The sequence below is a fragment of the Phoenix dactylifera genome, chromosome 12 (genome assembly GCF_009389715.1).
Source record: "Phoenix dactylifera cultivar Barhee BC4 chromosome 12, palm_55x_up_171113_PBpolish2nd_filt_p, whole genome shotgun sequence".
Classification (NCBI taxonomy): Eukaryota; Viridiplantae; Streptophyta; class Magnoliopsida; order Arecales; family Arecaceae; genus Phoenix; species Phoenix dactylifera.
Window position 1 is genome coordinate 10,310,684 of NC_052403.1, and position 18,509 is coordinate 10,329,192.

The 18,509-nt window shown below is 40.8% G+C and overlaps 1 protein-coding gene across 2 annotated transcripts in view; it reads left to right on the plus strand.

The window, feature by feature from the left end:
- Positions 1-16,516: 16,516 nt before the first annotated feature.
- Positions 16,517-18,509, plus strand: part of LOC120112755 (condensin complex subunit 2-like) — a 43,116-nt gene continuing 41,123 nt past the window's right edge. Inside the window, exons 1-3 of one of the 2 annotated variants that reach the window (XM_039132589.1) lie at positions 16,517-17,010; positions 17,114-17,215; positions 17,331-17,451. In XM_039132589.1, coding sequence (XP_038988517.1) covers positions 16,714-17,010; positions 17,114-17,215; positions 17,331-17,451 — 520 coding nt within the window. In that variant the 5' untranslated portion in view covers positions 16,517-16,713. The remainder of the gene's footprint in view (positions 17,011-17,113; positions 17,216-17,330; positions 17,452-18,509) is intronic. The other variant, XM_039132590.1, reaches the window with a different exon arrangement.

An 18,509-nucleotide genomic window follows, 5' to 3' on the forward strand; every position in this document is an offset into this window, starting at 1 on the left:
TTTAGTTGGTTGTCCTCTTAAACCAAGGAGTGTGGAGACACTGGTATGGCATATAGGTGAGATGTAGGAGTACATCGTCGCTGAAACAGTGACTCACCTGTTGAGCACTCCACTGTCAGGAGTTAGCTCACAAGCATATGGGCAATAAGTATCCCTTAGACCTGAGACTATCACGGTGACTTGCAAGCAACTCACTGTACTTTGGGCACTGAACGATCTGAATTTCTAATTCAGATATTGAAAAGTTGCTGGGTGCAGTCAAGTACTCGCGAAGTCTGTGTATGAGTCAAGAAGGGATTGACCGCTCCAGATTATAGGAGTTGATGTTTCGCTGTGTTTCAATTTAGTAAAACCTTGGCCAGGGTAAACCAAGTGATTGGTCACTCGAATTTAATTAATTGAAATACAATATGGATGACCGGACCAAAGTGTGACAGTTCACTTTAGGTCATCTTGAGCATCGTTGGTCAAAAGGATGAATTATGCGGTAACCATATGAATGGGTTCTTGAATGTTGCTTTGCATATTCGACCTATCCGGACATCAGGTATCATTGCTAGATGGTCACCCTCGATTAGTGCATGGAGTGGTTCATGTACTACCGGCTTAGTGTTCGAGACCTATCGGAGTCACGCACATAAGTCAAGTTAAGTAGGAAGGACTTGATCCAATTTAATTGAGAATTAAATTATGGGTCATTTGAGATTTGGTTTTGTCTATGTTCAGCTAGCACTGAACATGAGGTACATACTGAATTTCATGGATGTGTATTTAATTATGTCTGCATTCTGGCTTAATCAAGTTTCAATTAATGTAATTGAAATTGATTTGGACTCATTTGTTGAGTTTGTTTTTGAATTGGATTCAAATGAATGTAATTGGGCTTAATGATGATTTTATTAGAATTTATTCCATATTTAATTCTAGTCCAAGTGTGACTCGGATTGATCTGAAAATTGAAACTAATTGGAGTTCACATGAATCAGATTCATGTGGAATTTTTTCGGATCCAAAATCTTTCAAATTGATCTTCAATTTGGTTTAGAACCAATAATGGACCCAAGCCCATTTGATTCAGCCCATTTGAATTAACCCATTTAAGAAAAGTCAAATTTGGAAATTTACGTGTTTGCCCCTCTATTTGAATGACACGTTTTTGGTTCTGGTTTCTTCCTCGGTCCATGGACCAATTTTCTGGAAACTTTCTCCCGTGGACCGCATTCTTCTTCTTCTTCCGAACACAATCGAAGGCCGCTTGATCTTCCCTCTTTCGGCTACCATTTGAAGATCGAAGAGACGTGTCTCTTCGGTTTTGAAACCTCTTTATATAGGACTGATTTAATTGAAATCAAACGGTTCAAAAAATTCAATAAAATCATGAAACGTTTGGCGTTCACTCTTCCCTTTTGGCGTTTTTTCTTCCCTGGTTCAGCCTTGTCTTTGCCTATAAATAGGCTAGCTTTTTCTTCATTCTTAGCTGGAGATTTTATCTGGGGAGAGGGGAGATTCATGATCTTTTGAGTAGCTTGAAAAGAGAGGAAAAGGAAACGGGAAGAAAGAGGAAAAGAAAGAAAAAGAAAAAGGGAAGAAGGAATTTTTGAAATTCTTTTCTTCCAGGGGTTTATTTGCAAAAGGGTTTTTGCACTATACAGACATCATCCTACCTTCCTGCATTTCTTGGCGTGCGTGTGAAGTAGAGGGTCCGTACATCCGGGCCTCGCATAGCACCAGATCCATCAGTACCAGATCCCGGCACCAGATCCAGTTCCAGATCCAGTTCCCGATCCAGTACCAGATCTAGCATCTGATCCAGTATCTGATCCAGCACTTGGCCCTGTACCAGATTCTGTTCCAGAGTACCTCGACCATCTTCCGCTGCGGGATCGAGGTATGGTAAACATAATATAGTTATGTTATTTATTTATACCAATTATAAATAAATAGATAAAATTTTAAAACTGATTTTCTGACCTGGCATCCGTTTTTATCGGATTTTGCGGGATATTTTCCCTTCAACTGGTATCAGAGCCAGGTTGGCCGATGGAATTGGCCTATAATATCTAGAATTGTGCATGATTTAATTTTTAAATTTAGATTAGATCTAGATTTATTGATAAAATATCAATCTTGTGCTGAATTATAAGGTTGTCCTGCTATAAGGTTAACCCCTTATAGTGAAAAGGTTGTCCTAGCACAAAATTGAGATTAATTTGTATCATAAAATAAATAGTTTATTTTTGTGAAATTATGCATAATTGATGTTTATGAAATTTCAGTTTTAAATTTATTATGACCATAAAGTTTAAATATAAATTGTTTATATTTAGAATAAATTGACACCTTGAATCCATGATCATAATACATTTAATAAAGAATTAAATGTTGAATTTAAAATTTAAAATTTGAATTTCAAATAAAATTTAAAATTCAAAATTTGAAATTCGAATTAAAATTTAAATTTGAACATGGATTTTGGGGCATGGGTTAGCACAATCAGATTAGTTGATTAGGTTAGACCTAATGTTAGAATTGAATTGGAATCAATAGTTGTATTAGACTAAATTCATTTTTCTAATTTGATCAAACTCAATAGTTTTGTTGATCATGTCCAAACACTTCAATTGGATCTGATTGTGGCTCAGTGGTCGAGCCTGAGTTCTTAATGACTATCTAAATCAACTTGACATACCATTTGGTGTCTAAGGCAAGTTGGATCTACGGTTATTAATTGGGGCTACCTCTTTCCTGGCCAACTCTGTTGGTGTCTAGGAAAGACGGTTAATGGCGGAACCCTCCCGTGATCTCTCTTACCTGGCCAAAGTGGTCGTTTAAGCTTTGATTTAGATATCTTGAGACTTGGTACTCACCCATGTCAATAAGGAAATCAGTATGACTGATTTAGATGTCCATAGACCAATGAAATTCTATGTCCTCTATATGACTCAGTGCAGTCAGTGGGAGGATATAGAATTATCAGTCTCTCTAAAATCCTCTAAATTATTAGGTCCTTAAAATGATATAGTTATATAGATAACTAGGTCATAGCCTCCCATTAAAATGGATGATAATTGGTCCAGTATTCCAGTTGGACATGCAGGACGCTTCCGTCTGGTGTTCATCTGAATATTGGAATTATCCTTCATTATATGATAGCTCTTTGAGCTATCTGATTGTGATTAGGTTGGCCGAGCTTTCCTCGGGCCTGATCATACATTAGGTAGTGTCATCGAGTTAGTTCATTAATGGTTGGATCTGACCAGGATTTTCAGTGGAGGCCTCCGCCTACTGATTACCACCTGGGGCAAAATAAAATACTAGAAATTATTTAGAGAAATAATTGTAATGTACCTACCCTTAGATGCATATGGGTTGGCCGAGCTTTCCTCGGGCCTGTATACAGTCCATGTGGATTCTAGTACCCGCTAAGGAATTAAAGTAATTCCTCGAATTAAAGGTAGAGGCTATTAATTCGATTAAAACAGTGGGAGAAAACTTTAGACTAAAGTCCAAGTCTTTAGGATTAAATAAATCATATACTGATTAGTTGGGTTTTTCCTTTATTTTTCAGATATGGCTAACTCATTGTCCCTCCGAACACTATTAGACAATGATAAGCTTAATGGACCTAACTTCGATAGCTGGTATCGAAAGATGAAAATAGTATTGGAGCATGAGCGGATCCTGTATGTGATATCGGATCCTGCACCTGAGGAACCTGCAGCCAATGCACCACGTGCAATCAGAGACGCTTATCAGAAGTGGCTCAACGATCGCACTACAGTGCGTTGCATCATGAGGGCCTCGATGAATGACGAGTTTAGTCGTAAATTCGAGGAAGCGCAGCCAGTGGAAATCCTTCAAATGTTGAAGGAGTCTTTCGGTACACCTGATGATGTTGAACGACATAAGACCTCCTGCGCTATATTCAATGCCCGCATGAGGGAAGGGGCATCGGTCACCGATCATGTATTGTACATGGTCGAACAAATTGATCGCCTAAGTAAACTTGGCTTTCCTTTGCATGAGCAATTGGGCAAGGATGCCATTTTGAATTCACTTCCTAAGTCCTACCTGACCTTCCTTAGTCATTATAGAATGACTAAACCTGAAGTATCCTATCATGGTTTGCTAGGATTACTGCAGACCTATGAGAAGGATCACCAACTCAAAAAGGAGTCGGTGAATGTGGTAGGTGGGACTTCTGCAGGACTTTCTTCCTTTAAGAAAGGAAAGAAGAAGAAGATGCAGAAAGCTCGTGCTGGGGTCTCTAAGCCCAAACAGACTATGAAGCGGAAATCTGATCAGAGTAAGGCAGAATGCTTCTTCTGCAAGAAGCAGGGTCACTGGAAGCGGAACTGTCCGGCTTATTTAGCGTCCCTTGATCCAAACAGGCCAAAGAAGAAAATGCAGCAAACAGTTGCTGCACAAGGTAATTATATGATAACACCTTGTAATTTTTCTGTTTATGATTCTACTACCTGGGTATTGGATACCGGAAGTCCAATTAATATTTGCAATTCTTTGCAGGGACTTCAAGTAAGTAGAAGATTCAAGAACGGCGATCGATTCCTAAATGTTGGTGATGGAAGATCTGTTCCAGTCCTAGCTTTAGGAGTCATTGAGTTGTTTTTTGAGTCTGGAGTAGTTATGTTAGATGATTGTCACTTTTGTCCAGCATTCTTGATGAATGTCATCTCTGTAGGCTTTTTGGCCAAGAATGGTTATACCTTTTATATAAATGAAAGATTTTGTGATATCATTTTGAATGATACTAAAATTTTCAGTGGACAAATGAAATATGGCATTTATACTCTATCATTGCCTGTGAATGTAATGTACACATCTAATAAACACCCTAAATTAGATAAAGTCAATGAAACCTATTTGTGGCATTGCCGGCTTGGTCATATAAACAAAAACAGGATAAACAGGTTAGCCCAACAAGGCATTTTAGAAATCAATGATTGTGAATCATTGCCAACTTGTGAATCCTGTCTACTGGGTAAAATGACCAAGTCACCTTTTTCTGGAAAGGGTGAACGAGCCAGCGATGTTCTTGGCCTCATACATACTGATGTATGTGGACCTATGAACGTAAGTGCCAAAGGTGATTATGCCTACTTCATAACCTTCACAGATGACCTATCCAGGTATGGGTATGTCTATCTGATGAAGCATAAGTCGGAATCATTTGAAATGTTCAAACGATTTCGTAATGAAGTAGAAAAACAGACTGAAAAGAGTATTAAGATCCTTCGGTCAGACCGAGGAGGAGAATACCTTTCCGGTGATTTTTTGACTTATCTAGAGGAGAATGGGATTCTCTCACAATGGACCCCTCCAGGAACACCTCAGCATAATGGTGTATCCGAAAGGAGGAATCGAACTCTGTTAGACATGGTTCGATCCATGATGGGGTTTACTAGTCTGCCTATATCTTTTTGGGGTTATGCTTTAGAGTCTGCGTGTATAATACTAAATAAGGTTCCAAGTAAGTCTGTTGAGAAGACTCCATATGAGATATGGACTGGGCGTAAGCCGACACTTTCATACCTTAGGGTTTGGGGATGTCCGGCTTATGTTAAACGTTCTCAAACTGACAAACTTGGTTCTAGATCCGATAAGTGTTATTTTGTAGGGTACCCCAAGGAAACTAGGGGTTATTACTTCTACCTTCCTAATGAACAAAAGGTGTTCGTAGGACTTAAGGCAACATTTTTGGAAAAGGAATTCCTTGGTGAAGGAATTGTTGCCTCTAAGGTTGAACTTAGTGAAGTTCAGCAGGTGGAAGATTTAACATAATCTACTGAACCCACAGAATCGGTTTTGATTAGATCAAACCCGGAGCCCAATGTAGAAGCACCATTAAGGCGATCCGGTAGAGTGCCGCGTCAAGTGGATAGATACTACGGTTTCTTGGTCCATGACGCGGATCCTATTGAGCTCGATGAGAACAATGAGGATCCGATCACCTATATGGATGCTATGCAGAGGTCTGACTCTGAGTTGTGGCTTAATGCCATAAAATCCGAAATGGAGTCCATGAAAATCAATAGTGTATGGACACTAGTTGATCCACCCGAAGGGATAAAACCCATAGGGTGCAAATGGATCTTCAAAAGAAAGAGAGGTGCAGACGGAAAGGTGGAGACCTATAAAGCCCGTCTGGTTGCCAAGGGGTATCGTCAACGTTATGGTATCGATTATGACGAGACTTTTTCCCCTGTGGCAATGCTAAAATCTATTCGGATCATGCTAGCTATAGCAGCATATATGGATTATGAAATCTGGCAAATGGATGTGAAAACAGCTTTTCTAAATGGAGAGCTGGAAGAAGAGGTGTATATGATACAACCTGAGGGTTTCATATCCACAGACGAGTCCAAAGTATGCAAGCTACAAAAGTCCATTTATGGACTTAAGCAAGCTTCTCGAAGTTGGAACATACGTTTCGATAAAACTATCAAAACGTATGGCTTCGTTAAGAACGAAGAAGAACCTTGTGTTTACAAGTGGGCTAATGGTTCAGTGATCACATTCCTTGTCTTATATGTGGATGACATTCTCTTAATTGGGAATGACATTCCAGCATTACAAAATGTGAAACTCTGGCTGTCATCACAGTTCTCCATGAAGGATCTGGGAGAAGCATCCTACATCCTAGGGATGAAAATCTATAGAGATAGATCTAAGAGGTTGCTTGGATTATCCCAATCCACGTACATCGACACTATGTTGAAGCGGTTCAACATGGTGAATTCCAAGAAGGGCTATCTTCCGATAGGCCAAGAAATTTCTCTCTCTAAGAAAGATTGTCCGACAACTTCCGAAGAGAGAGAGCGTATGAGTAGAATCCCATATGCTTCTGCAGTAGGTTCTATTATGTACGCCATGACATGTACAAGACCGGATGTTGCTTACTCACTAGCAGTAGCAAGTAGGTATCAGTCTAATCCGGGTGAGAACCATTGGAAGGTGGTGAAAACTATCCTTAAGTATTTAAGAAATACTAAGGACCAATGGTTAATCTATGGAGAATCTGACTTAAAACTTGTGGGATTTACAGACTCTAGTTTTCAGTCAGACCATGATGACAGTAAGAGTATGTCAGGATTTGTGTTTACCCTGAATGGAGGAGCAGTCTGCTGGAAAAGTTCCAAGCAGCATTCAGTAGCCGATTCCATATGCGAAGCAGAGTATGTTGCTGCATCAGATGCGGCAAAAGAAGCTGTTTGGATCAAGAAGTTTGTAAATCAACTTGGTGTTACTCCCTCAATCAATGGTCCAGTTCTTTTGTATTGTGACAATACTGGAGCCATTGCATAAGCAAAGGAGCCAAAGTCCCACCATAGAACCAAGCACATTCTGCGTCGCTACCACCTTGTACGAGAGATCGTGGAACGAGGTGACGTCAATCTTCAAAAGATCGATGGAAAGGAGAACCTAGCTGACCCATTCACTAAAGCCCTTTCTGTAAAGGAGTTCGATTATCACAAATCGAAGATGGGTATTAGATACTGTACAAATTGGCTTTAGTTCAAGTGGGAGTTGTTGGGAATTGTGTCCCAAAGCCAATTTTTTAATTGTAAGAAATTGAATTATGTATATGTTTTATTAAAATGAATAAAAGTTTATTCTGGCAATTTTCTATTTATCACAAGTGTTGCATCTTCAAATTGAACTCCTGTGTATTGTGATGAAGTCCTTAGGACTAATTTAGTGGATAAAAGAGGTTTTATCATTTAGTCCTTAAACCAGTTCGCGACCAAATGACGAGCTGTCAATTGGACGATAGCTATGTCAAGTATAGGTCGTTGTGTGCCATTTAGTTGGTTGTCCTCTTAACCAAGGAGTGTGGAGACACTGGTATGGCATATAGGTGAGATGTAGGAGTACATCGTCGCTGAACAGTGACTCACCTGTTGAGCACTCCACTGTCAGGAGTTAGCTCACAAAGCATATGGGCATAAGTATCCCTTAGACCTGAGACTATCACGGTGACTTGCAAGCAACTCACTGTACTTTGGCACTGAACGATCTGAATTTCTAATTCAGATATTGAAAAGTTGCTGGGTGCAGTCAAGTACTCGCGAAGTCTGTGTATGAGTCAAGAAGGGATTGACCGCTCCAGATTATAGGAGTTGATGTTTCGCTGTGTTTCAATTTAGTAAAACCTTGGCCAGGGTAAACCAAGTGATTGGTCACTCGAATTTAATTAATTGAAATACAATATGGATGACCGGACCAAAGTGTGACAGTTCACTTTAGGTCATCTTGAGCATCGTTGGTCAAAAGGATGAATTATGCGGTAACCATATGAATGGGTTCTTGAATGTTGCTTTGCATATTCGACCTATCCGGACATCAGGTATCATTGCTAGATGGTCACCTCGATTAGTGCATGGAGTGGTTCATGTACTACCGGCTTAGTGTTCGAACCTATCGGAGTCACGCACATAAGTCAAGTTAAGTAGGAAGGACTTGATCCAATTTAATTGAGAATTAAATTATGGGTCATTTGAGATTTGGTTTTGTCTATGTTCAGCTAGCACTGAACATGAGGTACATACTGAATTTCATGGATGTGTATTTAATTATGTCTGCATTCTGGCTTAATCAAGTTTCAATTAATGTAATTGAAATTGATTTGGACTCATTTGTTGAGTTTGTTTTTGAATTGGATTCAAATGAATGTAATTGGGCTTAATGATGATTTTATTAGAATTTATTCCATATTTATTCTAGTCCAAGTGTGACTCGGATTGATCTGAAAATTGAACTAATTGGAGTTCACATGAATCAGATTCATGTGGAATTTTTTCGGATCCAAAATCTTTCAAATTGATCTTCAATTTGGTTTAGAACCAATAATGGACCCAAGCCCATTTGATTCAGCCCATTTGAATTAACCCATTTAAGAAAAGTCAAATTTGGAAATTTACGTGTTTGCCCCTCTATTTGAATGACACGTTTTTGGTTCTGGTTTCTTCCTCGGTCCATGGACCAATTTTCTGGAAACTTTCTCCCGTGGACCACATTCTTCTTCTTCTTCCGAACACATCGAAGGCCGCTTGATCTTCCCTCTTTCGGCTACCATTTGAAGATCCGAAGAGACGTGTCTCTTCGGTTTTGAAACCTCTTTAATATAGGACTGATTTAATTGAAATCAAACGGTTCAAAAAATTCAATAAAATCATGAAACGTTTGGCGTTCACTCTTCCCTTTTGGCGTTTTCTCTTCCCTGGTTCAGCCTTGTCTTTGCCTATAAATAGGCTAGCTTTTTCTTCATTCTTAGCTGGAGATTTTATCTGGGGAGAGGGGAGATTCATGATCTTTTGAGTAGCTTGAAAAGAGAGGAAAAGGAAACGGGAAGAAAGAGGAAAAGAAAGAAAAAGAAAAAGGGAAGAAGGAATTTTTGAAATTCTTTTCTTCCAGGGGTTTATTTGCAAAAGGGTTTTTGCACTATACAGACATCATCCTACCTTCCTGCATTTCTTGGCGTGCGTGTGAAGTAGAGGGTCCGTACATCCGGGCCTCGCATAGCACCAGATCCATCAGTACCAGATCCGGCACCAGATCCAGTTCCCGATCCAGTACCAGATCTAGCATCTGATCCAGTATCTGATCCAGCACTTGGCCCTGTACCAGATTCTGTTCCAGAGTACCTCGACCATCTTCCGCTGCGGGATCGAGGTATGGTAAACATAATATAGTTATGTTATTTATTTATACCTGTTATAAATAAATAGATAAAATTTTAAAACTGATTTTCTGACCTGGCATCCGTTTTTATCGGATTTTGCGGGATATTTTTCCTTCACCAAATGGGGTTGTCATTTTGATCTTTTACTCTTTGGGTAAAAGAGTTCCGGCTCTGATACCACTTGTTGCCCAGATAGACAACCCAAGAGGGGGGGTGAATTGGGTTTTAAAATAATTATTACAATTATTTGATTTGTGAAATACTAATTAACACTTTTTGCAAGTTGATTAATTAGATGCTATGTGCTGTGAATGAAATGAAAGTAAGAGAGAGACACAAGCAATCACAAACACAATGATTTTATAGTGGTTCAGAGCTAACCCTTGCTCCTACGTCCACTCCCCAAGCCTCACTTGGGAATTCACTATAACCCCTCGGATTACAGCCGGTTGTTTTACAAGCTCACAACCCAACTTGTTGTTTTACGAGGTCACAACGAACTCGGTCGGTTTTCCCAGGCTCACCGACTAGAACCACCCGATTGTTTTTCCGGGATCACAATCGAACCCTCACACGTTGGTTTCAACCTAGGCTCACCAACAAACCTTTACACCCTTGATTCAATCCCCTGATTGAATCAAGTAAGGAACAAATGGAAAGAAGGAACAAAGAGAAAAATACAGCTTCTAAATAAGCAAATATACAGCGATATAATTAAGAGAAAAGTTAAGAGCCCTCAAACAAGTTTATGATGATGTAGAGGAGGGCTTCTCGAACTTTGGGTCTCCTCTTGAATGTCTTGAAGACTAGAAGGCAGGAGGAGACTTCTTTAATGCTGGGAAGAGTTGGTTGAATGGAGTTAATGGCTCTCTTCCTTCTTTTCTGTTGAAATCCCTTTGGCAGATGAAGTTCTTGTGTTTTCTTTGAAAGGAATGTTACTTTTTTTGCTTTGCTACAGTCCTCTGTGGCTATTTAAACCATTCCCCATGGAAACTAGCCGTTAGACTCACTTTACTAGCCGTTCTGCACATTCTGCACATCCTGACAATGTGTCCGTTGGGATCGGAGTCGACTCGCGCGATCTGGAGTCGACTCGGCTGTAGCAGGAGTCGACTCATGCTTTTCTGGAGTCGGCTCGGCAACTGTTCCGGATTTGAATTAAAGTGAGCTTCTCGATTGGGAGTCGACTCGACTTAACCCGGAGTCGACTCCCCAAAATCTGGAGCTGACCTGGCACTTTTGGAGTCGGTTCATCCCAAGGAATCCATAGAGCTATACTTCAACTTTGCTCACTCGAGTCGACTCGGAAATTCTGGGAGTCGACTCGGCGCTCAGAGCCCGAACTCCCGATCTTCTGTCTTTTTGCTCGTGCAGTCTTGGAGTCGACTCGAACTGTTCCGGAGTCGACTCGGCTCTCAGTATCCGAAAAACAGTCTTCTGTCCTTTTGGAGTAGCGCTGCCTTGGAGTCGACTCGAGCTGTCTTGGAGTCGACTCGCGTCTGAGAGACAAAAATACTGTCTTCTGTCTTTTTGGGGTCGCGCTGTCTCGGAGTCGACTCGGGCTTTGCGGGAGTCGACTCGGCTCTCAGTGTCCGAAAGTTGCTCTCTGACTTTTGCCTTGTATTACACTGAGAGTCGACTCTTGCTTTCTTTGGAGTCGACCTGCCACCCATCGGAGTCGACTCGCGTTCCTCAGGAGTCGACTCGGCTCTCAGGGTCCGAAAATTGCTCTCTGATTTTTTGTCTGTAAGACTGTAACTCCCTGGAGTCGACTCATACTACTCCGGAGTCGACTCGGTAAGCATCGGAGTCGACTCGCGCACTTCAGGAGTCGACTCGCTGACAGGTTTTGAGTTGGGTCTTTCTGTTTGTCTGTCAGTTCTCAGTCGGAGTCGACTCGTAATGTTCCAGAGTCGACTCGAGCCTGTGCCAGTGCTTCTGATACGCTTGGAGTCGACTCGTAATAGCCCGAAGTCGACTCGAGTCTCAGACTTTGGTTCAAATTGTCTTCTTAACTTATCCAAAATATCTTGAACCAAATCTAGAGACACTTAACCATCAATTTACAAGATTTTCACTAAAACACTAGATTGAATTCATTAGTAAACATAAGATATACTCAAATGCTTTGAGCTCATCAAAATCAAATAGGGTTATAATCAATCACTCCACAGATTCTACTTTAAAAAAACCTCGAAGTAACCATTGAACGCTCACATGTAATGACAACAAATTCAACAAAGGCTATCTCAAGAGTCGACCGCTAGAATACAATGAATCGACCCTAGCACACTGATATAGACTGATACATCTTCACGAGTTGACCCTAGAAGCAAAGGAGTTGACCCCAGAATAGTATTAAACAAAAGACAAATAGTTATAAAATTCAACATATTGGCGAGTCGACCCATGAAGATCACGAGCTGACTCCAGTCAAACAAGAGTCGACCTCAAAAGCAAATGAGTTAATTCCTAAGGGGCCATAGATAAAAAATAGAGAGCTATAAAATTCGGCATATTAGCAAGTCGACCTATGAAGATCATGAACTGACTCTAGTCAGAGAAGAGTCGACCCCAAAAGCAAACGAGTCGACCTCTGAATGTCCATAGACAAAAGACAGAAAACAACAAAATTTAATTTGTTGGAGAGTCGACCCACGAAAATAACAAGTCGACCCCTGTTAATCGACGAGTCGACTTCAAAAGCCAAAAAAGTCGACCCTACAATTATCATAGAAGAAAGACAGAGTGCGACAAAAATAACATCTAGTTCGAGTAGACCCCTAAAAGAGACGAGTTGACTCGTTTGATAAGAATAAACATTGTTGTTTCATAACAGCTTTTTTGGCATATCTAACGGCTAGAAGTGTCCTCCAACAATTCTTTGATGGTATAATTGCATGAGAATGCCAAAAGGAGGACAAGAAGTGATTGTGAAGAAAATAAATTAAGAGTAATTGAATAGCCAAGACAAAGAAAAGGGGTTAAAAAAGGAGAACATTTAAGTGTAGTCATTAAGTGTTGAAAGATCACCTCCTTCACCACCGAGAGAGTTGGTGAAGAGCATTCAAGTGCAATCAAGAGCAACCAATTGATTTAGGGCTCCATTTATTTTTATGTACTTAAATTTTAGAAGTTGTAATCCATTTACTATGTAGTTCTCTCTATACTTTGTTGTTGATAAGTTTTGGGGATTGAAACTGTTGGGAACCCGCCCATGCCGCAGAAAATTCAAAAATTTTCAGATGGCAGCGGAATCGGCATAAGCGGGATCGACGTTCATCGCATGAACGTCGTTCGATAACCGTTCGTAGATGGGTAAGGATTAAATACTTTTAAAAACTTAGGAAGATCAGATCTTCACCTTGTGCGGATAGATGATCACCGCAAAATGATGATCGTGGTTTTGGATGAAGGTTCGCTTGAAGCCGTTCAAGTGCCCGGCCTCTACGGGTATCCACACGAAGCAGGAACCGATCTAAGCTTTCTATCTCCCCGGGGTGCTAGCTCCCTTGCAGAGATAACTTTGATGGCTGATCTCCTCCCTTTTGATCAACCCTTGATTGTGCTTGGGAGGAGGAAGAAGAAGGATGAAGATGGATGAAGATCCAATGCTTGCTTGCAGCCTTTTCCCTTGCTCACGTTGGAAACCAAGAGAGGGAAGAAAGGATGCCGCCAAGCCTCTTCTTTTCTTTCACCTTGCTTGCGGCTGAAACAAGGAGGGGAGAGGGGTGGCTACGGCTTGGAGGAAGAGAGCTTCAATTATATCCTAGGTGCCGCCCACAAGTCCTTTTAAAGGCATGAAGGGCTCCTACAAATTAGGAGACCTTGATCACCTTCCAAGAGGGGCGCCGACCCCTCTTGTGTTGCCGCCCCAAGCAAAGAAAAGGAGGAGGGGCGTGTGCCCCTCCTTCATGGTTGCCCTAATCCTCATTAAGTAACGATTGGGATGCCCTAATGTGGTTAAGTCCTAATCCAATTAGGCTTAGTCCAAGGGTGAACCAATTTGGGTTTAATCTAGGTAAGTCCTAATCCAATTAGGACTTAATGAATCATGACTCAATTGAACCCTTCAATCCTAATCTAATTAGGAGTCATCTTGATTCATTGGATTAATAATTAATTGTGACTTAAGAAATCCTAATCCAAATTAGAACTTATTTGAATCCGAAGTCCTAATCCAATTAGGACTCTTATTTGAATCCGAAGTCCCAATCCAATTAGGACTTCTAGGAATCCTATTCTAAGTAGGAATCCAAATTGAATTCAAAATCCTAATCTAATTAGGATTGTAGGAATCCTACTCCAAGTAGGAATCCCAGTCCTACTCCAAGTAGGACTTCCAGTCCTAATCAAATTAGGACTCCAGAAATTCTACTCCAAGTAGGATTCGTGTTTTAAGTCTAATTAATCAATTTCCATTCCTTTTTCAACTTCTTATCAATCGAATTGATTACTCGTGATTCATAATCACTTTTCAACCATCGGATCGGTCAATACTTCTAGTGTGTGTGACCCCATAGGTTCTATTCTGACTGGTAGTGAGATATATTGTGATCTTTATCTCAATATCATTGAAAAACTCCTTTTAATGGGTTGGAACGATTTCAACTCAACTCATTAGGGTTTATCGATCATCGAGACAATCCCTATGAGTCCCACCATCCACTAGTGACACCTAGCAGCATGTAGTGGCTACCCAGCAGAATAGAATGGTGAACCTCTAGGTGCAGTTATTGTGTGATACAGTCCTTCTATCGTAGATCCCTACAAGACGGAGGTCATGGATAACTCGTCAAACCCCTTCGTCTGTCATATGTCAAGATTTATTCGACTTAAGTTCGAGAGCGGAGAACTCTTTCTCCACTGTGCAATCTGCCCCGGCCGAGGTCTTACGAACTCAGTCTTATAAATCACATAGGATCTCTCCTTATCTATCAAGGTCGATAGATTCCTTATAGGTGCATACCCTACTCCTACAGTGAACCTACTGCAGCCAATCTACACTGCATGGACCCATATGGCTAGAGACCATGTATGTGTGCAGTCAAATTACAATAACCTCACTGTGAGTAGCCGAAGCATCGCAGGTCAAAGGACCAGTCACACTACTGCAACATCAAGCAAGTCACTGACGAGTGGATAGACATCCAAGTGACTTCTTGTATTGGTCACACTCAGTACCCTTATTCTCTAACAAGCATCTGCACTATTACTTCAGTGTCCCTATACCGTGGACTCGAGTCTCGTCCATCCATAGGGAAAGTAATGTGTGCACTGATCTCATCGGATCGATCACCGTCCTCGTGATGATCCATCGATCAGGAGCATTTAGAAATTAATCACTAATGATACATGGCTCAAATTCTCAACTCTTGAGAATATGCATCATCATCTTATTAATTCCTTGGACGATTCATAGACACAATAATAATATGAATGAAAAAGATGCCTTTCATTTATTCAATAATAATAAAGTCAAGTACAAATTATGTCCTAGAATTAATAATGTGTCAGCCAAAATTGGCTTCTAGGGCATACATCTAACAGAAACTTGGAAAAAAGGTTCATCTAAATTTTGAATTGGATTATGTTGAGCCTAGAAGGAGGCTTGGGAGTAGTTTTGGTTGATTTTTGGTGAAAATCAAATGAGTTAATTATGAGCTCGATCAAAATAATTGGATTATAATCTTAGAGGGATTATAGTGGAAATTTCCAAAAAGGGTATCTTGAGGAGTAGACATAGATGCAGAGTTGGCACAAACCACTATAAATTTGATGAATTTGTGGTGAATGACTTGTGTGCTTTAAATTCCTGCATATTTACTTCTGTTTATTATTTGTTGCAACTCACACGCACTCATCAAGTTTTATTCCACTACATTTTATTTAAAGTTTCTGAAAAGCCTAATTCACCTCCTTCTTGGGCTGCATAGCCCTGCAACAATAATGAATCAAAAAGAAGAGTCTACATACTTGGTATGCCAAGCCTCTGTTTCTATATATGGAGTCCTTATCCAACCGGTATTAGGCTCTTGAGCTCTAAGTTAGGTGAAAAACAATCTCTTGGTCATTCTTATCTAGTTCAGCTTGAAAGATTTGTCCAACTAAAACAAGTTCTCCTTCTCTCTCGGTAGCATATGTCTCCTTGTGATTGGCAGGTCAGATTTGGGCCACTTCAAGTCCCATCATTCTTTCCATTTAAGAATGTAATCATCGGCCTTTAATTGAAGGAATGGTGATTCTAAAGGGAATGGTGATTGTATTTTAGGCCCGGGTCAAGTTTAGAGCTTAGTTTGTGTGGATTTTTGGGTCTAGATTCAAGTTGGCTTTAGGGTTTAATTTTGGGTTGCATCCAAGCATAGAAGATTTTTTCCTCCCTGTCCTCAAGTGACAATTTTAGTTCGGAATATCACTTTCTGATGGTCGGAACTTAGAGATGTAATGGACTTTAGCTACCAAAATCATCCTGAAACCCTTTGCCAATTTCCGTCTGTCCTTCGAAGCTTTGGATGGGAGGAACTCTTGCCCATTCTTCTGCTGGGAGATTTCCTTGTTACGCCAAGCTTGGAAGCGGCCCAAAGACTCTTAAGATCTTTCGGGGAAATATTTGACTCCGCTCCTAATGTATATTTTAGCAATGCAACCGTCACATATACATTTCAAACAGGAAAATACTCGGTATGCCTAAAAGCCTCACCAATTCAACCTATGGTTTTTACTGAATTATAGGGGCAAAATTGGTATTTCGGCTTATATTAATCACCGAACGCCGTATATAGAGCTAAAAAGCCGGGTTTAAACATTCCAGCTGTCCAAATATCATACGAGAAGGTCCGAGCGGTTTCTGGATTCAAATTATACGGCGACGGAGGGAAATCGAATTTCTCTCTCCCTTGCTCTCTCTATCCGATCTAAAGCGAGTGAGCAAAAGTAGAAAAAAGAGGGCAACCCTTCGTCCCAGGGATCGATCCATAGAGCGATTTCTGAAAGGGGATTGAGGCACCAAAATGGGAGATGAGTGCCGCACCCCGCTGCCGAACCCTTCGAGGCCGGTGGCGTCGAAGCACCGGCCGCGTACTCCCACGGCCGCCCTTCTGCAGTCGCCGACGTCCCACGCCTTCCCTCTGGGCTCCAACGACGACGAGCTCGAACGCGCCCAGGCCCGCGCTGCCCGCGCCGCCTCTATCCGCCGCCGGTCCTTCGCCCCCAACCCTTCCGCCGCACCCTCTGCCCGCCACGATCTCTTGGACCGAGACCAGATCATGGATCTCTTCCACAACTGCATCAAGCTCGCAAGCGAGAATGTTCGTCCCTTCCCTCATGTCTCCTTATGTTGCATTGTCTATCTAGGGTTATGATCTCAAATCTTCTTCAATTTTTTTTCTCTTTGCTCTTTTTGTTCTGCAGAAGATAAACCAGAAGAACACGTGGGAGCTGGGTCTCATAGACCATCTCAGTGAGATCATCCGAGTTAGACCCGAAGATGATGACGAGACCAATTTCCAGAAGGTTTCATTTTTTTTTCGTTCTTGTTTTTTGGCTGATTCTTTTGGATTTCTTGGCGCTGGTATTTACATGGCAAGGGTTGGCCTCCTTCACTGACTTAATACTATTTCTGGTGCAGGCAAGCTGCACTCTGGAAGCTGGGGTGAAGATATATTCTATGAGAGTGGATTCGGTGCATTCTGAGGCATACAAGGTCCTTGGAGGGATCAATCGGGCTGGCAGAGAAGAAGAAGAGAAAGGTTTTTTCTTATTTTTTTGAAGTTATAATTTCCCCCTCTAAGTGGTTTTTGTACTTTATATTTACCATGAATGAAATATAGAACACTGCCAATGCTGGTCTCAGACTTAGTAGAAAAAGGCAAAGGGTTGGATTTGGAACAATGGCTAATAGCTAAAAAGCAAGGCAAACTTTGAAGTGGCCTTTAAACTGATATTCGTAAGTGCTAGAACTTTTCTTGTTGCAGCATGCCACGACCCAATTAGTTTGTGATAAGTTGGCAGGGGGGTTGGCTAGGATACCACTCATATATCATGTGCCATAATATGACCATGTTGTGATGAAAACTGAGCAATTGCTGATCAAGTTATCACTCATAAGCAATGCACCATGACATATCCTCGTTGTGGTAAGAAATAAGGAAGGGTTAGTTGGATCCAGGGTGCCTCCTAGGGGTGAAGTTTTTACGAAGACAAGGCTCCACATCATCAACAAAGAATGCAAAGAAGCCAATCTAAAGAAAAACAAAGATTTGTTTTGCTACTTGAAATGTTATAACTTTAACTAGGAAGAGTACATTGGTAGTGGATAGAATTATGCAATGGGGAATCAACATTGCATATTTACAAGAACAAAAGCTCAAAAATTTATGGGCACCTACAATTGTTACAAGCTTCTATAGGTACAAATGGAAAATTCTAGAAATACAGTAGGACCTAGAGGGGATGTTTGGTTGTAGAATAGCTTTGGAAGGGATATCCCTTATAGCTTATACTGTTGAAAAGATGCGCCTATTCTGCAAAAGAGGCATATTTTGGCATTTGGTTGAAGGAACAAGTACAAGAAATAAGTTGAGGAAATAATGTGCATTTAATGCACATTAAACATTGCGATGATTTGAATTTTATTGAAAAGACCAAATATCTCTCTCATTTTTTTGATTGTTTATAACGTAGATGAAGACTAAATGATAATTGAAGGGAGCAGGGACAAGCCTGTTCCATAGCATAGGTCTAGTTCACTATTTTGGTGGAATAAACATATATAAGTACTTAAGATCTCCCTAGCGCACAATTGATG